This window comes from Rosa chinensis, chromosome 1 (assembly GCF_002994745.2).
Source record: "Rosa chinensis cultivar Old Blush chromosome 1, RchiOBHm-V2, whole genome shotgun sequence".
In the NCBI taxonomy this organism is placed as follows: Eukaryota; Viridiplantae; Streptophyta; class Magnoliopsida; order Rosales; family Rosaceae; genus Rosa; species Rosa chinensis.
Genome location: NC_037088.1, coordinates 40,732,073 through 40,758,792, shown reverse-complemented (window position 1 = coordinate 40,758,792; position 26,720 = coordinate 40,732,073). Strand labels below are relative to the sequence as shown.

At 36.1% G+C, this 26,720-nt stretch overlaps 1 protein-coding gene and 2 long non-coding RNA genes across 11 annotated transcripts; all 3 read right to left on the bottom strand.

The window, feature by feature from the left end:
* Window positions 1–1,726: 1,726 nt before the first annotated feature.
* Window positions 1,727–19,732, bottom strand: LOC112174708 (glycine--tRNA ligase, chloroplastic/mitochondrial 2). Of its 5 annotated transcripts, XM_024312506.2 has the most exons (36): window positions 19,359–19,731; window positions 19,220–19,270; window positions 19,001–19,068; window positions 18,717–18,798; window positions 18,534–18,597; window positions 17,505–17,560; window positions 17,189–17,266; window positions 17,033–17,107; window positions 16,876–16,946; window positions 16,336–16,452; window positions 16,113–16,214; window positions 15,272–15,398; window positions 14,192–14,275; window positions 13,289–13,375; window positions 12,310–12,411; window positions 12,111–12,174; window positions 11,930–11,985; window positions 11,343–11,414; window positions 10,792–10,874; window positions 9,848–9,896; window positions 8,971–9,033; window positions 8,768–8,857; window positions 8,612–8,698; window positions 7,293–7,364; window positions 7,125–7,183; window positions 6,276–6,369; window positions 5,734–5,952; window positions 5,494–5,588; window positions 5,021–5,111; window positions 4,835–4,939; window positions 4,370–4,408; window positions 3,808–3,897; window positions 3,611–3,712; window positions 2,816–2,897; window positions 2,627–2,712; window positions 1,727–2,183 (listed from the first exon to the last, which is right to left on the bottom strand). In XM_024312506.2, the coding sequence occupies exons 1-36, from the start codon at window positions 19,611–19,613 to the stop codon at window positions 2,085–2,087; spliced, it is 3,216 nt and encodes a 1,071-aa protein (XP_024168274.1). In that variant the 5' UTR covers window positions 19,614–19,731; the 3' UTR covers window positions 1,727–2,084. The 5 variants fall into 5 exon arrangements, with proteins under 5 accessions (XP_024168274.1, XP_024168280.1, XP_024168286.1 ...); XM_024312512.2 differs by lacking the exon at window positions 8,612–8,698 and having other exon boundaries at window positions 19,359–19,732; XM_024312518.2 differs by lacking the exon at window positions 19,359–19,731 and having other exon boundaries at window positions 18,991–19,068.
* Window positions 19,733–22,160: 2,428 nt separating this feature from the next.
* LOC121052706 lies at window positions 22,161–23,806 on the bottom strand. Of its 3 annotated transcripts, XR_005809834.1 has the most exons (3): window positions 23,440–23,806; window positions 23,241–23,317; window positions 22,161–22,765 (listed from the first exon to the last, which is right to left on the bottom strand). It is a non-coding gene; the product is annotated as an uncharacterized LOC121052706 (long non-coding RNA). The 3 variants fall into 3 exon arrangements; XR_005809833.1 differs by having other exon boundaries at window positions 22,161–23,317; XR_005809837.1 differs by lacking the exon at window positions 23,241–23,317.
* A 149-nt stretch (window positions 23,807–23,955) lies between these two features.
* Window positions 23,956–26,613, bottom strand: LOC121048879. 3 transcript variants are annotated; one of them, XR_005809831.1, is made up of 5 exons: window positions 26,523–26,613; window positions 25,744–26,042; window positions 25,082–25,158; window positions 24,452–24,852; window positions 23,956–24,311 (listed from the first exon to the last, which is right to left on the bottom strand). It is a non-coding gene; the product is annotated as an uncharacterized LOC121048879 (long non-coding RNA). The 3 variants fall into 3 exon arrangements; XR_005809830.1 differs by having other exon boundaries at window positions 25,756–26,042; XR_005809832.1 differs by having other exon boundaries at window positions 25,756–26,002; window positions 26,523–26,611.
* Between the last annotated feature and the right edge of the window lie 107 nt (window positions 26,614–26,720).

The window sequence follows — 26,720 nt, the reverse complement described above, 5'->3', positions numbered from 1 at the left end:
CAATAATTGGAGCATCCTGTGCATTTAACTTATCAAGAATGTGGGCCGATATTCCAAAACATAAACCTAAACATATGAGATGAATTAGAACAGCCAATCTCCCCCGAGAGTGATGTCCTAGTAAATACAAAAAACTGTATCCAAAAGTCTTGAGGTGATGCATCACACAAACTATAAAAAAATGAGTCTAATTTAAATACTTGCTCCAAAGACGAAGAGAACTTAGCTCATCGTGAAAATTGGGCCAATGACATATAAGAACCATTTTACTAACTTTATTATTCTCTCTTCTTCTTTTTTTGTTAAAATTTTATTATTTTATAGGGTTTAGAGTTTAGGGGAGAATAATGATCCAATATTTAGCATCAAAGGATTAAGATACCGAAAGAATGATATATAAAATACAAAAAGGACAATGATCGAAAAATCAACATAAAAAAAAACCAAAAAAAAAAAAGATCAGATTAGACTAGAGCAGCTCCATGTCTAAAAAAAATGATCGAAAAATTAGTATCAAAGATTGAGAAACCAGGATGCTTCCTCCATTCATATCTAATATACCATGCACAAGAGATATTATTTTTTAGCCAAGAGAAGACAATGTAGCTCATAAGGATGCTTGTTTTATAGTCTACGAACGAGAATCACCTTAAACTTTTCTGTAACCTCTAATTCCTTGAAGTTGGTCGATATATTCCTTTTTTATTTTTCTTTCACATGAATAAACCTAAACTATATATAAGATAATTTTGGTAGGGGTTTTGTGTGCATTGGTGGAAAGGTTTAGGGCTTATCTAGAATGAACAAGTTGCAACAACGTGGCATCTCAGTCTTTCATGTCAGTGGCTCAAATTTGCATTATTGGCCACGTTTGGATAATTTTATGCAGTATAGACTATAGTGGAGGTGAATTAGTGAATATAAAGTTGTAGTCGTCATTGTCGTTTTCTTTCTCCCTCTCTATTATATGGATAAGTACTTAAGTAGTCATTTTCTTGTATGACCACGTGAACCAAATTTTTCAGAAGAACTTGAAATCCAAATTTTAGGATAAAATTTTGTAAAAAGAAAATTATTCGGCACCGCAGGAAGTGTATCCCGACCTAATCTAATCCTAACATAATTTCCAACTCCTCTTCACCACTTCGATTAACCAAAACACTAAACAAATTTGCTCATAGTGAACGAAAAAAAGGAAACCCTTCTAATTTAGACCATCTCCGCTTCATAGAGTCCCACAAAGTAAAAAGTTCTTGGGAAATAACTGGACAAAACAACCACAGCTACTTACCGTCATCGACAGTCTGACTCTGACTGACAAGAAAGCTACAGTGCATCATATCACTTCACTTGAAAGAAATCCATATTTGGAAAGTTGTGGATTTTAAGTTATATGGATTTGCATTCAAAGAAATTATAGTCTGTTGTTGGGAATTTAAATTGAACAAAAGCATAAACATCCTCTTAGCATGTATAAAGTGCTTCAGCCTATACTAACTATCAATGAATCTAGATCCGAGGAAAATCATTACTTTTAAGTCTGGTTTGATGTGTTTTGCACATAGACCCAGATATCACGGGTAACTAACAGAGGTTTTCCAGGTTAGTAACTTAGGACTAGGAGAATTATTTCCAATTTTTGCCAAAACTTTGTTGTAATAACATACTTTTCAAATCGCTGAATGATTACAATCACACCCTGTTCTCTCCTTTCCTCTCTGTACTATGTAGGTAACTCCAAGAACTTTCTTCCCCTCTGTTTCTAAAACACAAGTCAGTAACTTACATAACTTGAGTTACTAGTTCTTACATAAAGGAGAGTTTGTTGTCCACAACTGCAAAAATGGACTTGCATGACAACCACCCACTCTTTAATTTCTTAATCCTAGCAATCTAACAAAACAAGCTAGTACGCTGTAGTACCTTTTCTTGGTTCTTCCTCCACATATTTTTCTCTATTGCAACAATTGATATTCCTTTACTATGAAGAACTAAGTAAGAACTGGGGTGGGGGTTGTAGGGGTTCTGATTTGTCAGTTTCTTTTTCCTTTGGCAAAAAGAAAAAAAACAATGTCGCGTACAATTCAAAATCCGGGCAACATTGATAGGTCCGCTACTCCTCTTGGAAGGTCAGCAATTTTCTTCAGCAAAGCAAGCCTGTTATTTCGAATTCTTTCATCTTCCTGCACATACATAAGAGAAAAATTGGCATTCCATTTTCCCTCAAATCCATTGGTGAATAATTAGCAGTTAACTAATATCAAATGTAGGCTCATATGTTGTCGCAGCCCAAGCCTGTAAGGAGTCTAAACTCCACTCTATACCCATGCAAAAGTGATTGACAACAGAAGACTTGTTCTGTTGCTCTATGCAACTGAGCAAGGGCCCTTTATGCAAGCATAATTTTGTTAGGGAATTCTTTTCAGGTTTAATTATATGGTCCTTGAGGTTCAAATTATTCTCTTTCAGAAATTAAGTGCACCATTATGACTGAGAGTTGAATGACAGACTCAACAGAACTACAATATATCATCATTGTGAAACAGAGTATTTGGCAACTACTGTTCTTACTATTTTAGATGCTAGCTGTGAAGATAAAGTGATAAAATGGGCAAAGGAACCATACCACCATAACAAACACATGATTAAAGAAATCGTCAAGTGGTTGTACTAGCTGTGCTGATATTTTGACAAACTCGTCAACCTCAATACCTTGAAGACAAAAACATATTCAGGGTTGGTTAGTTAATATGCTGTCAAAGTCAAAATCAACTGTAAAACACATTTGAAAAATATTGGCGATAGGAAAAAGTACCATGGCATATTTTGTTTTTAACCGACAAGAATGAAATCCATAGAGCTCTCTCTTCATCTGTCTCAAAGGCTGCCTCATCCACCTTTTTTTTTTTTTTTAATCCATTGCAACTATATAAGCTTGGGAGGAATTCACATAAATATGAAAATGTGCCATTGAATTGGTTTTAATAAATTCAAAGCCTTCCGAGCAAGACAAAAGCATGCAATAAAGAAATACCACAATTTGGTGTACTATATTTACACCACATGATATGGTAATTGATGTGGCAGCAACCATTTGATAATGTTAAAATATCAATGAATTTAACCAATATTTAACTGCCACATCATGTGGTTTAATAATGGTTAACCAACCAGAAAACACTATGATGTAAGGACATGGATATGGATACTGATACGACACATAAATTATGGTAAATAAGTGAAATTATTTCAACAATCATACCTGTTGAAATAAGTTAAACTAGTTAAAACAGCATATATATGGCAGGATAAAACAGTTAAAATAATTCCTTGTGTGTGTGTGTGTGTACCTTTGATAAATAAGTTCAATAATATTGCAACAATCATTTCTTTTGATTCCACACAAAATAAAAGAATCAATATTCTGAACAAAGTGAAACGCCCCAAGACCCCAATTCATGTTCAAGTTTCAAGCTGAAACTGCAAACTCCTATCCTTTCAGGGTCATCAAATGAAAAGAAGAGACAAAAACTATGTTCAGCATGTTGAAACCTTGGGCTCCTTGCAGACCACCTTAAAAGACAGAAATATTAAAAGAGAAAAAGAGTACCTCAATATGAGGGTCCACATCCTTTCCTCGGACAATTCTCGTAGGACGAGAATATGCTTCAAGAACCTTTGGCAAAAGATCGCCTTTCGACAAGGCTTCCATCTACAATTAATAAAAAAGAGACATGATCTCAAACTGTAGACATACTGTCATACTGCTTCAGAGCAGGATCAGCAGAGGTAAATAAAGCAACTTACTTTAGAAGCAGTCCTTGCTGCTAGACAAGGTAAGTTTGCACGCTCTGCAAGGACTGATCGAACCACTTCTGAACTTATTCCCTTATCAACCTGTAAACAGAATGTATCTGAGGATACCATATGAAACCCACAATCCCAATCTGTGAATAAAAACCAAAAGGCCAAAAAATTTCTATTTCTGTTCAACAAGTTAAGAATAGTGGCAGATCTTCACAGCTACCCAATGCCAAAAAAAAACCCTGAAGATATCCATGAGAACCATGACAAAAGTTCAAAGTTTTTGCACACTGGGGTTTGGGAGTTACTAACCCTAAGCTTCCTATCCTAGACGTACAAGCAAGCAAATAGTGTCATCAATTCAAAATAAATGAATAAACTAATGGAAAGAAAAAGAAGGAAATAACACGTTTTTCGGATGAACAAATTAACAGCTCTCAATATCCTTCCTCTCTATAACTAAAACCCTCGTATACATAATACTCAGAAAAAAATAAATAGAACAAAATAGTCGGAAACACAAAAGAGTGGTCACATGATAAACTCCAATAAATGTTATACATACCAGATATTGTTCTAATCTCCGAGTAATGAATTGATGTGCCTATACAAGGAAAAATACGCATCATATAAGTGGAATGTACAATAACAACAACAAAGAAAAAGAGAGGCAGTGTAGGCACAAATAAGTGGAAAGTGCAGTTTTGGGTTTTGCACACAGCAAGAGAAAAAAAAAAGAAAGAAGAGGAGATTATATTATTATTGGAAGTATGATGAATGAAAAAAAAAAATGAGTAAAAGAAAGGTACCACCAACTCAAACGTATAATTAGTTTTAGATGGCAAGTTTAATCATAAGAACCCTCTCTGCATCATCGGGTAGGTTATAACACAAAGGGACCTCTCTTCATAATGGCTTCTTTTTAAAATTTCATGTGAAAATAATATTTTGATTGAAGTGGTGAATAACGTCAAAAAAAAAAAAATGAGGCACTATATATAGAATCTAGAAAAGGGACTTGTTTTCATACATCTTTTACAGTAGGGGCATCCACTTTCATGGGTTGCACACCTGCTGCAAGTTCCAAAGCTTGTTGTAAATCCAGATACTTATCTTTTTCCACCAACACCTGGACCTGGAGGGAACAAATTTCAATTATTTAAGCTTAGCTAGCAGTGCCTGAGCCTCAAAGTGTCACAATAATCACAGAACTTACAAGACCATAAGAGATTCGTCGCAGGCCAAATGGGTCATTAGTAGAACTGGGCTGACAACCAGCAGCAAATAAACCGACAAGGCTATCTAATCTGGAAGAAACATCACATTTTAGAATTTTGCAATAAGTAGAGTAAGACACGCAAGCTTATGCAAAATAACCTGAAAGGATAGGTGGGATGAATCATTGCAAAGGCAAAATATTTCAGGCATAAATGAGGGAGGAAAACAATAATAATCTGTATTTGGGTTTTGTTTTGAAAATTTTCTCGAGAAATCAACTAGTCATCATGTTACAGGTGGGAGGGGGGTGTATCTCATGACTTTCACCCCTTCAATATTTCTTCTCCAGATATTTTCAAAACCCAGAAAGAAATGGAATTGTGAAACAATGCCAAATATACACTGCTTTTAAATGTCTCCACAGTTATAGTTATAATCCCAGCCAAAACTAATAATGGTTATCAGTATCACCTGTCGGCTACTGACAGAACTATGCCTGCATCAGTTTTAGGAAGAATATCTCCAGAAAATCTAGGAAGTGTAATCTCGAATAAAGCCTCTGCAACCTGCCATACCGAGCAAAAGTAGAGAAAAGAGAATGGTTAATTCTGAGGAAGAACTCAAGTTGAGTTTACTATCATCCAAAGTCCTACAAGAGACTGAGTATAGGCACACACGGAACAAAAATAACTACCCAGAGTGGAAACAAACCTGCTCTGAATGGCCATCTCTTAGAGCATAATGACGAGCCATTACTCCTGAAAGAGACGTAAATTCTGTGACAACTGCTGTAGCAAGATCTGACATAGCAAGGGATGCAGCATGCTGGACTATTTTATTCGTACTGTCATCCATTCCAAGGGCCAAAGTCAGTTTGTCAACCATTTTCTCAAGACGCAGCACCTTCTCCAGCATTGTTCCTAACTTCTCCTATATCGTTTCACATGTCAAAATAAAAGAGCTACCAAGAGATTCAACAAATTAACTCATTTTTCTACATTGCGCTAACAGTAAAGTTGGGAACTGTCTTATTCTTAGTTCAAAGACGTATACAAGGTAAAATAATCACTTCTTAAACAATACAAAGAAAAATGCTAACTAGACAACAACCATACTTAAACCACATGGTGTGGCAGTTGATGTGGCATTTACATCAGACAGTGCTAGGGACACCACATAGATCAACTGCCATATCATGTTTAAATGTGGGAAATTGTGGTCTGTTCCCCATTGAGTTCAATAAAAGGACTTACATGGAAAAGAATCCCTTTCAGTTGACTTCTAAATTCTGAAAACCTTTTCCGTGTATCCATCTCATAGAAAAATTTAGCATCTTCATAGCGAGCTCTGCATGAATAATGAAATGCTCACTCAACTTTTCAAGCTTAGTAAAAGAATCATAGAACTTGAATTCAATAGGGAAACTGGAGTCTAGCCAGAAATCCCCTCCTATTGCAAGGTAATGTGGCCACATAATAATAGAAGTGACGATTCAGCACTCTCTCAAACATATAGGATTCTCTACCAGAATACATTTTCACATTTCTGTTCTTTTTCCAGACAGCTTACCAGTAGCCCAATAGATTTACCAAAAAAGAACAGTTCATTCTTAGGTTTAAGAATAGAAGAAAGGAAATCGCATTCTGGATTTTGAAATGTTCCACAATACCTTTGCATATGATTTTAGTAAAATTTTGTTTTGGTTTAGCTCACAAAATATCTTGTAGGCTATTGAACTTTTACTGAGTTTTAAAATAAAGAATGGTTTTCCAATAGAACTTTAATTTGGTCCATCGATGAGAAAGTGATCTACACTTGACGGGGTATTTCAACGAAAACAAATACTGAAAATTCTTGTTCCTCCTTTTTTTCTGTTGGGAACAGAGGTACACGATCCCAGATCCAAATCAATAAACATTTGAAGCCAGGAAAGCTTCTCTAGAAGACCGAAAATTCTTGTTGTTGATTGAATAAAGTTTTTCAATTTACCTTTCTGTTTTTTTGTACATTTACTTTTCACTCCTAATAGGGAAAAAAAAACACCATGCAAATCCAGCAGACAAGGACCCAAGATCGTAAAATTAGCAAGGTCCATGCTTTACCTCAATACAGCTTCATTTCCTTTTCTAACCACCATCTCGTCAATTGTCCCATTTGCCACCTAAAAGACAAACCCCCCATGTCACCAACGAAATTATAAATACCAGCCAAAGAAATCAACAAATTACGTAACAATTCACAACACATATATGACTGAAAGCATGTCTCACAGCAATGAAGTAAGGCATCAGCCCTCCATTCTCATCCCTCACAGAAAAGTACTTCTGATGCTTCTGCATAACCTGCAGGATCGCTTATAACAGTTAACAGAATCAAAATATTTACAAAGACAAAAGCAAAAATCTAAACAACCATTGTGCACAGACAAATTAAACTTTACATCACTGTCACTATTTAGATATTGGAAAAATATCAAGTGATGTTATTCAATCAAGCCAAAGAATTGCACAAGAACTTAGACATGTTTCCGCAGCCAAGTATTTAATTAAACCAGAACCTTGAGGCTAGCATTCATTTCTAGCCAATTCTACCTTTGCTTGGAAAAACTTCTCAATGACAAGCATCCTAATGAAAAATTCCCCATCATTTGCAAAGCTTCACATACAGTTTTGAGCAATTAAACTGGGTTATGCTCCAAGCTAAAATATGTAAGGGCAAGTGCAGATATTCATTGTTCTTGTCCAACAACAAAACTTTGGGCATCAACATGTGGTGTCCAGAGTTACTCAGCTGTGACAACCTTAGACGACACTATAGTTTCTTAAAATTGGCGACGTAGTAAAGCATGATGTTACTAATGGAGTACTTGCCAGTTAAAGAATATTTCAACTTTTGATTAACAGGCAACAAAAGAACAATATAGTCTGGAAGGCCAAAAGACACAAAGGACTGACAAATGAGAAGAAGACTGATTAAGTTAGAAAGTGGTCAAAAATATTAGCAGTTAAATAAACATAAATATATATATAGCTCAATCCTGAGATAGTCACACAAAAGAGAAGTGCCGATTCCTTCTCACATGAGAGTGGAATGAGCAATGTCTTCTAAAAAAACATGCTACTACTTAGTTCTACCAATTTACGTGATAAGGCTGATCCTGTATTCCTTTTCGTCCACTCTCAACACAAGCAAGCTAGAGCCAAACCATTTCATGAATTTTTGTAGTATATAGTAAAGCCAACTAAACACTATATGACTGTACTTTTCTTCCCCAAAGTACACCTGAACAAACAACTACATAAAACTTGTTTCTGGAATCAAACAGCCTGTGGGGGATATTGCTAACTATAAAAAAAAAACACAATCTCTATACCAAATTATGAACAACAGTGTTTACCAAAAGATGCCAGAAAAGGACTTCTCCTTCCCCTTTTATTATGATTATTATTATTTTAATATTTTTATAAGAGAAGAGTAGTAATACATCTGAAACAAACAAAAATCAAATACATCAAGATGCGGAATGCATGCATGCAGCTGTCAGGTGAAAAGACACTAACAAATACTCCATAGAATTTAAACAGCTCACCATAGTGAGAAGATCACTAGGAAGCTCTAAGAAGGACCTTTTAAACTCCCCAAGGACTGGAACAGGTGCCTCAACAAGATTTACAACCTACAATTTATGTTGGCAGATTTAGATAACATGCTTACCTCTACCAACCAAAGACAACCATTTACCAACCTCATTAAGCAAGCCCTCTGGAATAAATGCTTGTCCATTTACACTTCTGGCTAATGTATTAGAACACTCCATTACTTTTTTCTTACGTTCCTGTAAGTAAAGTACAAGCTCCCACTATTAATACTCTGTCTAATCCCTATGTGCATGAGAGAGAGAGAGAGCTCTTCCAGACAAGAAAAAGGTGCAAAGTTAATATATGATACCTCCATTTCAATATTGATCCCCGCATTCCTCATTACACCAGCATAAGATTCCGCAGTTTCAACCTGTGAAACTTTCTGGAGTTATAATTACATAAACTCTATCCTCTTAGACATAGAAAATATTAAGCAGAGTAATACATTAGCATTTGCAAGCCCAAAGGTAGAATTTCAGATTCACATTGTTTATACATTACTATAATACAATGCCCTTAGAGCAATACCAAGAACAGTGTGCAATGCTGAGAGACAATGAACCACAAGAATATATAGAGCATCATCAGCCAGGAAACCGAACAGGAAAAGAAATTCACTGTTGATTGCCACGGATTGGCCTATCTTAAATGATGGCCTACGAATGAAAAGGTTAGCTAAAGTGAAAAGCTTAATAATGTTTTTGCAAAGGCCCAAGAGATGTGTGTGTGTGTGTGTGTGGGGGGGGGGGGGGGGGGGGGGGGGCGCAGGCAGGGATGGGGATGTTAAGCTTCCAGAAACATTCAAAATAATGAAATTTTAGGGAATATAAGAAAAATCAGGAGAATTAGAGAGCAAAAGAAAAGGAAAAACGAAGAGATATCACATATGAGCTCTTCTTATGCATCCCAAAGTAAGTCATTTTCATGAAATTGTGTCATTTGTTTGTTCCTCTTACAAGGATTTTAGCGCCATAATAATTTGGACTAATAAACTATACGTCTATACCCCAAACTAAAATACCCTGTTAGATCAATCTTTCTAAAGATGGAGAAAAGATTGTGATCAAAATTTATATGCATGTGTCATACTAATGCAAATCAGACAACAATCAACTCTGAGAATAAAGACAATGAAGATGATGATGAAAATGGGACATGATACATATTCTAAGTTCACCATATACCGTGACAGTAGCGGAAGGAGTGTTACGAAGACCATAAGACAGGTTTCCACTGCATCCAGAAAAGTTTAAAAAGGAAAAAAAAAAAAACCATTAAGTAAAGTCTGTTATATAAAGAAAAATCGCAACGGTACAAATTTGAGAAATTCACATTTGCCAACTATTTTATGAGTAAAATGAATATACTAACATAAGAAAACAATACACTGATTTACATTAAACAGGATTTACGTTGAACAAATTATACTCTCCTGACAGGAGACACATCAAAATAAAGTGCTATACCGCACAGAATTATGCCATCAGTTTACAATGGCATGAAATTATATTAAATTCCCATTTGGGACCCAGCTTGACAGTTGCGAGACCACACTAAAACTTCAGGCTGGCACTCTGTCATCTCCACATTTTTTAAGGGCTGACTACGATTAGACATCCATCCCCATAAAAGCTTAACAGTTCAGCACGAGACTTTGGAACAACCAAAACACGTACACAAGAATAGTTCAATATAATACTATCCTACTTGCCTAACAGCCCGTGTCAGTGGCTGTAAAGTATTATCTGAGATCAAAAGCACATGTATTTTATTTGTCCTTCAGCTAAACGTGGAAGGACAAGGTCAAGAAAGAGAATGTTCATTCAAGTTATGACAGGAAGTGCAGTTGACAAGAACATTGTTAATCATGTCAGTACCAGGCTACTACCATGAGGAGTGAGTAGAATTTTAGAAGCAGAAATAATGTCAATGGTTAAAGAACAGCAAAGGAGTTCAGGACTCCCATTCCCTATAGCTATAGGATAGTTCAAGCCTTGTGCTAAATTTCTTAGTTCAACTTCATAATTTCTTAGCTATAAGATAATATCCACCTTTTATGAATGCATTTCATGTGATACTGTTGCAAAATAGTGTAATCCAAAACGAGTCCAGCCATCAGCCTGATTACCTTAAAACTTGAGCAAAAGTAAAGGGCACAACTACATCTCCATGGAGTGCTAAAATCCAACGAATAGGTCTGCTAAACAAAACCTAGATAATAACAAGAAGCACACAAATAACACATCAGCTAAATGGAACTCCCATACATATTAGCATGCTCCTCTTATAAGTGCTGATATCAGAAATTGAAGATTTAAATAAGAATAATGCTTAACAGACCACATTTTCTTGTACCACATTTAAACCACATGATGTGCCATTTAAAGAGCGGTCTAAAATCATGTGGTCTGTTTAGCACTGTGCAATGATTAAATCCCACATCAACTGGCACATCATGTGGTAAAAAATGTACACTGATATAAAATGTTTCTTAATGCTGGAAGAGAGCTCTTTGGAAAAGGAGAATGCCCAAAAAAAAGCCACTTTGATAGTACAATAGATAAATAAATGAACACATAACGATATCAGTGGCAAAGAAGCATGGTGGTCAGGCTAGTTTTCTGTCTCATCCAGACCAATATCAAGAGTCCACATCAATTCAGCACAAATTTAGCATACCTGAGAGTTCCAGCGCATTGATTTTGGAAATGATATTCTAGCAATCGCATTGGGCAAATCCTCAGACAACACCTAATGAAAAGAAAATAGAAAATAATTCTGTAAGAACTGTGTACAAAATTTTCTATATGCAGGGAACAATATGAGCACAGTGAACTAAAGGTCCACCGCACAAAGGCGAATCCAGTCTTTAACTCAAATTCGTAAGACTAATATACAAGAGAAAGATACGCAAAAATGCTTGGAACTATGCTTTAGCATGATTCCTATGCAAATAAAAAGCAGTTATATCCGGTTCAACATAAATGACAGAAAAATGACCAACTCTTGCTGCTTTTTATTTCATCTTTGTCATCAGATGCAAATAGTTTACAGAATCAAGGTACAAATGATATAAATATATAGATAATCAATTTCGATTCTGACTTAAATAAGCAACAAACAGAACATGGGCATTGTTGAGTTCATCTAGTACAACACAAGTACAAATTATCACTGAAATTACAAAACAAAAACAAAAAGTACATGAAATTTGAAATCTAAGTTCGGCAATACTGCTAGTAAAAGGAAAAGATGAGAAGTCAAACCTCCAAAGCAAGTCGAGCAGACTCTATTACACGAGCATAAATATATTCTGTTTTCCCTGCAAAGTAGATAACAAAGTCCTAGTGATGAATGGACATCTAGAATGTAGCAACAAAAATTAATTTGTCAGTTATATAACAGCTTGAAAACATATGTAGGTATTTCATGCGTTCATCTACTCACCATCAGTCTTTTGATATAATGAGTTCAATGGTACAGAGTATCTCCGGCAGAAACCCTCGGCAGCCTGACATGAAATAACATGTTCAATATTTACAAATCTATTATCATATAACACTTCATGAGTATAGAGAATTCCAATGTGACATTAGCATGCACGAGCAATGACATTAGTAAATAAATAAGATAAAAAGAGTATCACCTTTGTAGGATTTCCTTGATCATCAAATGATTTTGAAACAGGAGGCCCTCGAACCTCAACCTCATTCTCCATTTGTTTAGTGCAGAGATTCTCAACACAAACCTGGAAGTGTGGAAGTAAATACCAATGTGAGAACATAATCATCGGAAGTATAAGTACAAGAATTCGCTAACACCAATATGCTTAATTTTTGGTTCCCACTATTAAGGTTGTAGTAATAATTTTTACATCTACCATGTGAAGCTTGCATTACAACAAATTTATAAACACAATACTTATTCTGAATGGTTATGAAATGTATTTATGAATAGAAGGAGCAACCATAGAGAGTAAGATAAAAATCACCATTAACAAAAGAAGAAACAACCTAGAAAGAAAAAAGGCAGCTCCTGAGGTTTAAATAGCTCAAACTTTCAAACAGCAAAAGGAAGAAAGAGCACCAAGCAGAAGGGGTGGCCAACCAAAAACTGTGAAGTACAGTATCTTAAACTAACAGGACCTTGATCATGCAGTGGAGGTTGAACGAGAACACATGCACATGAAATCATGATCAAACATTCTGAGTTCAAGAAACCATGAGCTCTCTACATTCTAAAGATTGTTTCAAGTTTGACTAACTTGAATTCAAGATGCTCACTTGGCTTTGCCAGTTAGCTTGTTGGCATCATGAGTAATAATAAGACGAGTTTAAAACTCAATGAGCTCGAGAAAGACTAAATCAAGGATTTGAGTTTGAATATGAAGATGTAAGGAGATAAAGAATTTGTTAGTTTCACAATCCTATAGCAATCAACTTTACCCAGATCCTGAACATCATCAATTTTTAATACTATTTAAATATTAAACAATACATGATAGTGTTCAAGATTCAGCCAACCATATTGACATACAAAAAAAAAATCATCATTAAAATGAAAAATGCTTGAGAAGAATAAAATCTAGAAATGCCAGTGCATAGGGAAATAATATATAATGATACCACAAGTCTGCGAGGTGTGCCAAAAGCTTGCACTTCACCATGGCCCAGTCTTTGCTTTGCTAGTAACTGCACTATTAGATCTTTCAGCTGCAATGATCAGCTGAGCACAGTAAGAGAAATCCCTAATATGGAAAAGCACATAAATTGTAAAATGCCAGAGAGAGAGAGAGAGAGCTCTCATTCTCTGTGTGTGTGTGTGTGTGAGAGAGAGAGAGAGACAGAGAATTGAAACAGATTATTATTATTATTATTTGACAACCTACTTTTGTGAAAAGAAACAGCTTTTATTGATGAAAAGAATGATACAGTACAAGAAAGTGGACCTCCAAAACAAGAAAAGCAGCATAAAATGAAAGAAATACATCAACAGCAACTAGGATTCACACAACCCACCCTAAGAAAACAAGAGCCCTAGATACTACTGTGATCCATTCTAGCACAATGTAGGAGACACTGATTCTTTGATGACTTAATTCCTGATTTATATAAAGAATACAAGAGAATTAAACAAAATCATTGGGCTGAAACAGCAGGACAAAACCTTTGAGTGTAATAAATATGAATTATGAATAACGCACAAGTTTGAAAAGGTAAATAAAGCTTCACAACTCACAAGGGAAAAGAAAATAACGATATTTAGTCAACTATACATCAAAACCAAATCACAAAACAAAGGAAAGAATGTACAAGTGTTACATTAAATTGGGCGAACTAGAAAAGATAAGATCTATAAACAAATTAACAGATATTTTTGTTATGAAAAAGCCTAAGACCCAACTCACCTCCTCAATTTCAAGTTTTCAACCAACTATTTTAACAGGGCATATAAAATTACCCACTGAATATAAATAGAATGAAATGAATGTAGAAAGAAAATTTGCTTCATATGAAAGATAATTATACTTGCTGGCTTGCATCAACTACGTCTTGAGGTGGCATCTCTTCAATTCCAATTTCGAGAACAAATGACCTTGCAGTATCATGCACCTGGGATGTAAGTCAGCAAACAAAAAGAGGTCAATAATTAGAAATATCTTTTCTGTTAGATAAGTGAATTGAAATACTCCTTGAATAGGTGAATACACAACAATTTCTAAAAGTTCAATCCAACCAGATCTCCAGTCACTAAAGATATATCAAATTAATACCAGGCCAACTTAGGAGAGGAATTAAATTCATGCTGCACAGTTTGGAAGCAGCAAGTTAAAGACATGATGCAACTACAAAACTTCCAGGATAAAAAGTCGAACTGGAAATAACAAAAGAGTTAATAAAACAACCTGTCTCTATCTTTATGCATGTGTGTTTGCAAGTAATATTTGCTAAGCTAAGGAGCCCATTAATGTATATATGAACATATGTATAATCTAGGATGTCTTATGGAGAGATTATATATTGGTAGACGTAGACACGGATCTCTTATGGGATAGGGTCACTTTTGGGCATCTTTGTGGGCCTCTGTTCCTATGAACTTGGAGACTGGCCTTTTGTTCTGTTGAATGTGAACTGGGAAGCACCAATTTCCTAGGCTCCTATGCAGCTTTTATCTGGGTTGTGTTTCTGTTTGGGGATTTTTCTTTTGCAAATATTATTCTGTTATGTGTTGATTGTTTATTTCTTTTTTCTATTCTTGTTTCGTCTTGATCGAGCTCGGTGTTCACTGAGTTTGTACTATTTCTCTCTCTATCTGATGTTTCTTTAGTTAGATTTGTTAATGCATGTCAAAGCATCAAGGCTCCTGGTGTGCTTAAGATCTCAATGGTTAATCATTAAGAGAGCCATAAGTATCAACTAAAAAGAAATCCGAAAATTTTGGTGCCATATAATGGCAATATTAGACAAGTAAATTTGGGAACCACTCAATTATGAAACAAAAAAGAGAAACCTTAGAAAGTGCATGTTGAGCCTTCATTGCTTTACAATAAAATAAGATTATAGGAGACTATACAGCTATAACGTCACGATTTTCATATAAGAACTAACCTTCTTGACCGCTGCCTCCACAAGCTCTTTAGGACATACAAGATTAGCAGTTTCAGAAACAACACCCAATGGATAACCAAGGGACTCCCTGGTCTTTAACCAAAGTTGTGCACACTGACGAGCTAAACTGATAAAAATAATATTGACAAAAATTAGTAATAACCATACAGCCAAAACTAGAGAGTGAAAATTTTATATATTGGTGTGCCAAAGGGTGTATTCTTGTTCCAGCATTAACCATTCCATAGAACATAAATCATAAGGTTGGGTAGTTAGATGAATATCTCTGTGCTGTACATTCTATTTGTCCCCCTAGACATTATTCCTGAAGTAATGACTGTGAGTATAATATTCTCTCTGCCGGACTAATAAAGTCTGAGGACATAAGATATCAAGCATTTGGTTCTTGGCAAGTTCACCCCCATATTTCCATAATGTTAGAACTTCGGTTCAAAGCTTATACATTAAGAACCTAAGGGAACTACCCACAGAAAGGGTTCATTTATGAACTATGATGAGCCTACAAGGCAGGAAAAAAAACATAGTTATGACAAAATATTACACTGCTTGTGGACAGCTTACAGGATGTGTGCAATCACAGATGATTTGCAAAAATATGGGAATGCAAAAAGATATGTCCCATGAACCACAAATTACTGAGCAAAGAGAAAAGTGACTTCTGTATTTTTATTATATCTTATTTTTCTCAATTTCCTCCCTAATAATTCAGAACAGAAATAAATTCCCTGCATTTTTCTTTCTTAACAAGCATACTTACTTTGAATGTACATGTACCAAGGTATCAGCCAAATTTGTTTGCTATGGGGGAAAGTAGTCTTACCTACGCATCCGACCAAAGTAACGAGCACGCTCTGTTACCCCAACAAAGCCTCTAGAGTCTAATATATTGAAAGCATGTGATGTTTTCAGAAGTTGATCATACCTAGCAAGTTAACAGGAGACTGGTTAAAGAGTAATGATCAAAAAGGGTGTTCATAGTTAACAATTACACTAAGGAGAAAAGGATGGTTATCAATAATAAGAGAAATAAAAAGTTGCCATACGCAGGTATTGCTAGGCCTGAAGCAAGCAAGGAACGAGCTTCCTCCTCAGAAAGATCAAACTGTTTTTGAATATGATTTACACCAGCATGCTCTAGATAGTATGCACTCATTTCCTTCCTGAAATGAAATTGTATTCAATATTACTGAAATTATACATGAAATATGTTTGATAACAGTCACTGACAGCACAGACATACAAAGGGAGAATGAATTGAAAAAAAGAAAAATGCATGAAAGGATAGGAGGATGTAACAGAAATATAGGAGAAATCAGGGAATATCTAATCAGCTCAGTATGCCAGTCTCCTTTCTTCTCCAATACAAAATTAAATTGGAAAAGAAAAAAAGAGAAAGTTAAACCCCCGCAGACACAATGACCACAGATCAAGGAATGGCAACACAATTACTGAAGCTGTAAGTTAAAATGCTGACCAGTATACATCTTTTCTTTGGATTAACTGTTCTAAACAATTTACTGAATCTCCGAATTAAAACTACCGAACAGGAAAAAAAAAATCAGTAGTTTAAGTAGTTTCCTCACTCATTCTCCAAGAATAGCTCCCCATATGTAATTCCATCAGCATATTGAATTTTCTTAAAATGATCAACTCCCTGCCAGTTAGTCAGGAAAATTTAAGAGGATAGAAGGGAAAGAAAATAGAATAGAAAAATAAATAAAATAAGTTATCTACACTAACCTGAAGCAACATGAGGATTCGCTCAAGACCATAGGTGATTTCAACAGATACTGGTGACAATTGAAGACTTCCAGCCTAGAGAGAGAGAGAGAACAAAACTCAAGCTATGTCTCCAAAATAAAAAGTATCAAACTCAAATCAATGTAGAGAAGGAACCTGCTGAAAGTAGGTAAACTGTGTAATTTCCATCCCATCCATCCAGATTTCCCAACCCAGACCCCAAGCTCCAAGCACCTAAAAGAATTTTGTAAAAGCAAATTACATCACATCAGCTAAATGGTATATTTTATCCTCAAATGTGTTCCTAATGAAAGCAGTACATATATTTTACTTTTATGTTCATAACTGATCAATTGGAAGGAAATCTAATTAACCAACAAGTTAAATCGGATCTTACTCAGACGTTCAAACAGAAACTGCATAAAACTAACATGGAAAGATTGTTTGTGACCAGCTAATGACAGAATACTACCGGACTCTCCCAGTTGTCCTCCACAAATCGTATATCATGAGAACGAACATCAATACCTGTAAAGGATACAAACATCAAATGCTAATCGCAGAGTAGATCGGTTCAAATCAGACAGGAAACAAATGGAAACAAATGCTATAAATTCATTTAATCATGATCCTTGTATCTGTTCGCTTTTACTATTTTCCTTTTGAAATGGAGGAATATTATTAATTCTCATGAAAATGAATTGCATCTCATGGCGCATGAGTTCTCTCTATTTTATGTTCCTTATTATACACAGAATAGCTGGAGAGGTACCTTGAGGAGTTTGAACCCCAGACCACATGGGAGCAAATCATGAGCCTCACCTTATACTGAAACCTCACTGATGGGTTCTCTTTCTTATTTTGATCACGATAAAGATCAGATTCAATTCTTGTTGGATTTATAACTGGTAATTCCATTTTTTTTTCCTTCCCTTTCCGCGGTAAGTAGAATAGGAGGGGAGTCTAAATGGGCAATTCAAGTTTAAAAAGAGTATACATTGGGCAGTCCTCCCTGTAGACTCCCTTAAATGAGGAACCCTCTCAGCAGATAAAAGACTATGTTTGTTCTTATATCAGTTTCACATACCCAGCACTTGCCATCCAACCAAAAGAGATGGTGCAGCCTACCCTGCTTACAAGCACAGAACCCACCCCATTTCAAGGTAATATGGACTGTTACATTAGAGGCTCTTAACCTATTTTATAGAAAACCAAGTAATGATTCTCATTTATTCTCCCATAATTAGGGAAAAATGAAGCTTCGATTTATGGAAAGAGGTACTAAACAATGCTTGATATAAAACACACGCAAAATTTAAGTAATTAGGTACATAGATATGTGCGATAATACTTGAGTGATGCTTAGCACTATTGGAGGCCACTTGCAATCAGTTGAACAGACTGTCAATACATGAACAATTTTTAACTATATGAGTGTGCATGATGCATATACATGTAAAGATCTGTTTGTATAACTAAGGAAACAGTGTGAATTGAATACCTAAAGCTGATAAGCTGCGGATAAAAAGGTCTTGCGAGTTTCCAGGATCAGGCTTCAATATAACCTGAGATAGATAAAATGGAAAATGAAATGTCCATGAGAACTGGTTGTAGAAAATCTTTGTTCCAAAACGATACAGCCATATGCATTTCAAAATTACATAACTGCAAAATTAAACTAAACCTGAAATTGAGTGTGTCTCTGGAGCCTATTTGGGTTTTCCCCATAACGACTATCATCTGGTCGGATACTAGGCTCCGCATACCTATCACGAAAAAGTCCATCGGCAGTTACAACAAAGAGCCTCAAAAGACCAGATGATCGGTGTATGTGACATCCATTTTAAGTAAACATACATAAGAATAACTAACAGTAGAACAGAATGACGGTCTCCGACAAACCTCTGCTTCAGATATCAATATGTAATCGAGTGACTCTAGTAAACTTACAAACTTACGCATACTTACGCTACATTCCACGGTTCTGGACCAAGCACCCTAAGGAAAGTCAAGGGATTCATAGTCCCAGCTCCAACCTAATCAACATCCAAAGCCACAGTAAGCGACTAATAAAGCACGAAACACATGCTAAACATCCAAAGAAGCACAACAATTAAAAGGGTACATAGTTTAATACAATCTCATTACAACTGAAAAAACAAAAGCACAACACTAATTAAGCATTACCTCTGTGTTGCTGCATTGCATAATGGCGCATCCAACTGAAGCCCAATATTCCTACACCACAAAAAACACATTAGCATGCATACATTGCTACATACATACATACATACAGAGTGGAGTGAGTTTGGGTTGAGGAGTGGACCTGGAGGCGCTGAATGGCTTGTTGGAAAGTGAGGACTGAAGCTTTGCTGGGCTCAATAAGTGGGTCAGTAGAGGATTGGTGAGGAACGGCAGAGGTGGTGCTGATAGCAGAGACGGCGGTTTTGGTGAAGTGGCGGTGGTAGTAATTGAGTGGGTTGCGGAGGCGGGAAGAAGGGGCGGCGCGGCGGAGGAGGTAGAGGCGGGAAGTGTGAGGCTTGAGAGCGGAGATGACTAGTGGGAGAGCGAGGATTGCCATGGCTGGCTGGCCCGCTCTGAGTTTTGAGGCTCGTAATTACAGAGAGCCTTACCCAGTTTTTGGGTTTATCAGGAGATGACTGGCATGAACTAAGACGGGGTTTAACCTTTTTTCATTTCTTTTTTCTTCGGGTGTTTAGGTTGGGGAAAAAAAAAAACAATTGTGCTTTCACTAATCCTCATCATCCTCATCGAATCAATTCTTTTCCCTTTTTTTTTTTTTTATGTGGTATCGATAAAACAGTAATACGTGAGAGATAAATATTACGCAATGACTCACCATGTGTTAGATTACGTTAAAATTGAGTCCGTGTTTAAGCAATTTGAGAAGCGTAAAAAAAAAATGAAATGATCATTTACCCAATTTTAGCTTAAAAATTGCCCACTTACCCAAATACTCTAAGAGATTGCCCACTTACCCAAACACTCTACGAGATTATTTCCCTAATATCCAATTAAGTTTTTTTTAATTCTTTTTTATTTATTTTTGGGACAATTTTGCCCTCTCCTTCTTTGTCACTTAGTGAGAGAAGTCATTGGACACATTGCAGGACTCTGGTGACCAGTGGCAGGCCGGGGACTCCGGCGATCGGTGACCAGAATCCCGAATCGGGCTACCGGACCGATAACCGGATTCCAGCGTCTGATTTTATTACCCCCAATAATACCCAGTAATCATATTATTGCCCTCCAATAACAAGTTTATTGGGGATCAATAATTAGTGAAAAATGAAGATGTTTTGAATTTTGAAAGCTTTCGGAGGTTTATCCAAATAAATAATTTTATTATTGCCCCAATAAAGATTTTATTGCCCCTCAATAATCTTATTATTACCTTCCAATAATCTTATTATTACCTTCCAATAATCTTATTATTGACCTCAAGTGAATTGCATAAACTCTCAAAACCAAAATAAATATACTACAATTATGTTTAATTGTACACGTTCACTTTTTTTTTTCTTTTTTCCATTCCCCATTCCGGAAGGTCACAGTATACCAAAAAAAAAAAAGTGCTCTGGGCACCCATCGGAGTGTGAGGCAGGCTCAGCAACCAGCTCCGCGACACCAGCTGCTCAGATCTGCCAAGATCCTGATGCAGCGCTGGGCACCCGAGGTGGGGGTGCCGCTGGGAGAGAAGCGAGGGAGGAGGAGCCATGGGTTTGTGAGAGAGAGAGAGAGAGAGAGAGAGAGAGAGAGAGAGAGAGAGAGAGAGAGAGAGAGAGAGAGAGAGAGAGAGAGAGAGAGAGAGAGAGCAGATCGGGGAGAGAGAGGTCAGAGAATGGGGGATGAGAGAGAAAGAGCAGATCGGGGAGAGAGAGAGAGAGGTCGGAGAATGTGGGATGAGAGAGAAATAGCATATCAGGGAGAGTGGAGAGAGACAGGGAGATGTACATGTAATTAATTAATTGAGTTAAGGGCAAAACTGTCATCAAATATTAGATTGGATAAATGGGGTTAAAAAACTCTTAGCGGAGCAAGTGGACAATTTTTAGACTAAAATTGGGTAAGTGGTCACGGTCCCTAAAAAAATATGTCTTGCACTAAGGTTTAAATAACCAAATTTTTTTTTTTTTGAGTAAATGAAGATTTCATTGATAATTACAGGCCAGAACGACACTTACAAATTTCCCAGAAATAGGAATCATGCACCATTCACTTAAGACATCGAAACTCGCTTAAACAAGGAGCCTAACAAACTACAACATTACCCTAGATTAACCAAATAACTTTGATATTACTAGGACTTAAGTGAATGTTGCTGATACATCTATTAACAAAACCATATAAACTACAACTAGAAGACAAATAGCAAGTTAGAAGGAGGAGGAAACATATCAATAGAACTGCCGGTTTGGGCTATAAGTAAGCTTCTTGCAAGTTGAAGACTCGACAGTAATCCCTCCCTCACAGACTATACTAGACTCTTGTTTGCTGAGTTAGGTAAGAGGAAATGAGATAATAATTCCTCTCCGGCATCCTAAAGTTTTCCTAGAATAGAAATTTCCGTTGCTGGGATGCTGCATATAAATAACAGAGAACAAAAGCTCGGGGCCTGCTTTTATTTACTCTATCTTATCCACAGAGCATGTCTAATATTCCCAGAGTATGTGAGTTTACAAGCATATACATAATCAATATTCGGATAACTATGACAGTGAAGCACTAAGAATAAGTTATTCTAATCGTTGTAGAGATATAGCGGAGAGGGTTGGTCTATCACTATAACAATCTAGTTGCCATTGACAAAACGATGCATTATATACTGAAAATTTTCGTAGATTTAGTTAGAGGTATTAGAAAATTTCACTTCCATTTTCCTTTCACTAAAACTCTGCTCTGTAATTAAATTATTCATATATACCAACTTGCAGACTTTTCTTCCACAGTTCAATTACATATGCTATAACTGTTATATGCATCAGCTTATCATAATCATCGTTATCATAGATAAATATAGATCATCCAAAACCTTAACAAATTGGTATTTATCTTATGCTTTGAATCAGTGCACGTACAACTTACTCTATAAGTACATGCTATAGAATTCATGAAACATTCAGACTCTCATTTGCATTAACAAAACCATACGTATACATGACATTCTGAAACTTTTATTTGTAATCACTCTGGTTGTTGCTCATACACGATCAACAAACCATATAGATAGAAAGGCTGAAGGAGAAAGAAAGCAACAACGAAACAAAACAAACACAAAAAGAAAAGAAAAAAATGAAAGAACCTCAAATCCATAACCTCATAGCAGCCTTATCAATTTCTGCATCCCGAGTTCCCGACCTCTCCCTTTTGATTAGCCTGATCAAAATTCCAACCATCTCAAGAAACAGCTCACGCTTTTGAGTGATGGTGATGTTCGCAAGTACCACTCCCAGCATTAACCCACTTCTAAATCCCACTAATGCAAATTTCCATTCAAATTCAACTCCATCTATGCTTAAGGGTGGCAGTGGCATTTTCACATTTATTTGGCAATGGTTCTCCACACAATCCCAGGTTCCCTCAAATGAAGTCCTCTCGAACGTATTAAATTGGCGCCCTTGCGGTATGGAACCTGTGAGATTGTTGTCAGAGACGTTGACATATGCGAGGGATGTAAGCTGCTTTAGTTGCTGAGGAATTTCTCCGGAAAGCCTGTCATTTGAAAGGTGTAATGCTTAATGTCAACTTTCACAAGGATAATGGGGTGGTACCAGTGAGAATGTCGTTGGAAACATTAAGAAAGCAAAGTCCTTTGAAGTTCCCAATGAATTCAGGAATCTTCCCTTCAAATTTGTTGCATGATATATCAACGACCCAATTGTGAGGGATGATCAATAAGTTTCTGAATACCTAAATACTTCTTTCTGGGAGTGTTATTTACTCTGTTTTCCGCCAACAATTCTCTTCAGGCTTTTCCAAATTTCGATTTAATTCTATTTGCAATTATCAAAGACAAAAGAGAAAAGTAAACGCCATGCCTGTGCATTTATTTCTTATGTGAAAGGTATCATCAGTCTAATTGCAATCATCATAGACGAGAAAATATAGAAAACTCAACCCACTCCTTACTCTAATCCATCGAATCAGCTATTGAAAACTTTATAAATGGTAGGTAAGCACTGTGTACCAGGTTATCTGAGACCAAAACAACTCTTTCTCTCTGCCTTCAGTTTATGCATCTCACACCACACCACACCAAGTCGTCTTATTAGCATTTGCAATAATCAAAAATGAAAAATCAAACTTGATGCTCTTAGCAACTTGGGAAATTTCATGGAATTTTGAAATAAGAAAACTTCAAACCAATTTTGTAAATAGGAGCTTACCCTCAAAACTTTCACTCCTCTTCAATATCCACTTAGCTCTCTGTAATCTCTAACGGATGATTTGGTTCTCTCCTGCTTTACAAATTCATGCTCAGTTGCACATCTCTGCAACCTCACCAAACAGCACAGAGTATTCTTGGCCTCATTTGCAATAGCTAAAATAGCTTAGCAATGAATTAAACAACCTCACCAAAACATACAGACTCCGAACTAAAACAACCAGTTTTAAACAACGTTGACAGGTAAGGAATGATGAAACGGAGTGGTTTTTACTTCTGGCAATCAAAATAAATAGACCAAAGGTTAAAACTGGGTTTTGAAGTAGGCTTCACTTTATGTTCCTCATAATCATCTTTAAATAGCCCAAAGGAACACACCTTAAATAACTTTCCCACAAGTTTATGTCCAATTGTATTTTACTTATCTTTTTGAAAAAGAAACACCCCAAAAGTCCTGAAAGCATGGGAATGTTCTATATATCTGTATAACTACAAAAGTTTCTACGTAAGGGGCAGAAAAATCAAATATCTCAATTCATTTATACAAAAACAATAAAGTTTGATAATCTACTACTTTTCTAGAATAGGCAGAACTAGTTGCTGCTGAATTCATGTATCTAGTAGTCTAGTACCATACTACTGTTTAATACTAGTATCTTCCGGTGTAGATAGAGGTAATACATACTGCAAACTGCAAAACGCCTCTTTGTACTATTTCTATGTCTGCTCCTTGAAAAGTTTGCCCGGCTATCTGAGGGCCTATAAGTAAATAAATGAAGTAACAACAACGTAGACACCTCCCGTGGGCCTCCAGAATGTCCTAAAGGGTCAGTGAGTTGATAGTCTGCCAAAGAATTTCCTTGCTGTGACATGCTGCATATAAAGAACAGAGAAAGCTCAAAACAATTGGCATTGTTCAATTTCAGATAATATTGAAGTGCCACAACCTTTAAGGTCATTCTTCAATTTCAGATGATATGCAAAATGACTTCAAATTTAAGGTAGTAAAGCACCCTTAGTTGCAGGCTGGCAGCATTGTATAACTCCGGAGAGCCCAGGAAAAAAACTCTAGCAGCTTTGATCAGAAGAGGATCCACAGCTTGTCAGTCATCCCTCCTTCAAGGCATAGAAATTCCAGCAAGGAAGTTACCTCTCACAGCTGTAAAGTCCAATGGGAACTAGAATACTGTTATTCATTTAATTTTAAGACCATGTCTGATTTTCTTTGACATGAATTTATCAGCAGTCCAAATAAAAATGCCCGTAACAGTACTTATCAATTGACTGATATGGAAAGGAAAGAATCTTACAGGTCATGAGTAAGTGAAGTATCATTCAAGGCGCAACATTGTTTGATCATGTGTTATTGTTTGCCACGCGAAACCAAGTTTCTTTGCTGATTAATGTAACGCTCCTGATATAACAGAGAAGAGCCACAACCTTTAAGGTAATTAATTCTTCATTTTGCAATTCAATACAGAAGTAATACAAAAATATGGAAGCAAAGCACCACAATTAAAAATACCTCCAGGCAGAACCGCATTTAGTTGCCTTATGAGAGAGATTTAGATAATTGCGATCACAACTAGGACTATCAGGCCATTGCACATCATAAATATTTTGGGTATGTGAGCTTAACTAACCTTTCTGGTTCGCTCTCTGAGAAGGTGTGTTCCAGGAGGCCCAAAAATTAACCTCAAAATATTTTCGAACTGAGATGCTGCATGTAAAAACAGGGTACACATATTACATTAGCCAGCTTTTAAGGGCCTAAGGATCAACTGCATTACAATGTGGTAAACGAAACATAAATTCTCCCTCTATATGACAATCTGTTCAACAATTGACTGACATGAAAAAGTCAGTCAAAAGCAGCCTCATTGTGTTTTAACACTTGCTCATAATTTTAAGAGTATTACGGGATCAAGGAAGCTACTACATCTTAACATTACGTGAAAGTTTAAACTGCATAGGAGATTTAGGTAGGTTATGAGGATTCCAATATCACTATTGAATGTTTATCACTACTGATCATGCATCCAAGCACACAATTTATAGGGTTCCAATTTTCATCATATAGTTTTATAAAGGACTACAAGGAAAAGGCAGTAGATTTATATTGAAGAAGAAATACCTGACACATTATTGGATGATTATGATTAAAGGAAACGAGACCACTCAAGACATTGTGACTACAACATATCTTTTCACATTCATAGTATGTTATGGAGGTACAGAAGAAAAGCACACGCACTAATGATGTGTAAGAAGAAAGAGAGGTGAGGTGGCAAGAAATCGAGCTCACAGTAATACAGACTCTTCAAAGTTTCAAGCGAGTTGAGATGTCAAAACCACTTGACAATGTCCATTTTCTTAAGATTAAGAAGTAGAGTCTGAGATAAGTGAGAGTACTGAATAAATTCCCCTTCTCTGGAAATGAATCTAGCAATTCTTCACACCATCAGTGCCAAAGTCAAGTGACAAAATTTCTAAGAGAGGTGAGTCCTTGGATATCCTTCTTCACATAGTTGTAAACTTGTAACATCTAGAGAGCTGATATCGCACTGGCAACATAAACACATACACATCACTACTAGCTTGACCCTGAAGCAAGACAATCCAAAAGTTGAAGTAGACTGATTAATATAGATATTAATGATTGATTAAACTTTATCTGTATACTCAATTTCTCAATTTATTATATAGTTCCACATTTTGTCTACAGCTTATAATCTTTCAATGAAAAAATTGAGGACACACTAGTGTGGACTTGAGCTCAAACATTTTTTAGAAAATCAATTCACGCTGGGATTCTTTGTTACGCTGGAAAAGATTATGATGCATAGAATTTTGTAGTAGCTGTGGAAGTTAGGCTAGATTAGTTAGCTTGAGTAAAGTTTTTGTGGTATCTAATATACCTCGTATTATTATGTTTTGGAGGCAGGTCTTTATCAAGTTGTGAGGACTGAATTGAAACAGCAACTTTAAAAGCTTTCTAGAAAGTCTTTGATGAAAGACCAAGTCAGTTCAACTAAAACAAACTGAAGACAGATCAGAAACAGAGGCGGATTGCAAATATTGTACCTGACTCAAAATTGGCTCTCATCTCTCTGTGATTTCATTCTGCTCGGTAACTCTAAATATACTCTTATGTTTGTGTGATTGAGTGGAGGTGTTGAATTTGATATTCCTTGATTGATTTAAGCTATTACATTCTATGTATTATATAGCTATGAGTATTTGACAGTTACAAGTATTACATTAACAACATAATCAAAACTG

Excerpts from the sequence above, each read along its gene's own strand:
- LOC112174708 (XM_024312506.2), bottom strand. The coding sequence starts at position 19,613 with ATGGCAATCCTCGCTCTCCCACTAGTCATCTCCGCTCTCAAGCCTCAC. Across the intron at positions 19,069-19,219 it reads TGCAATGCAGCAACACAGAG|GTTGGAGCTGGGACTATGAA; the intron begins GTAATGCTTAAT and ends GATGTTGATTAG. Across the intron at positions 9,897-10,791 it reads ACTTTTGCTCAAGTTTTAAG|TGGAAACCTGTCTTATGGTC; the intron begins GTAATCAGGCTG and ends TTCTGGATGCAG.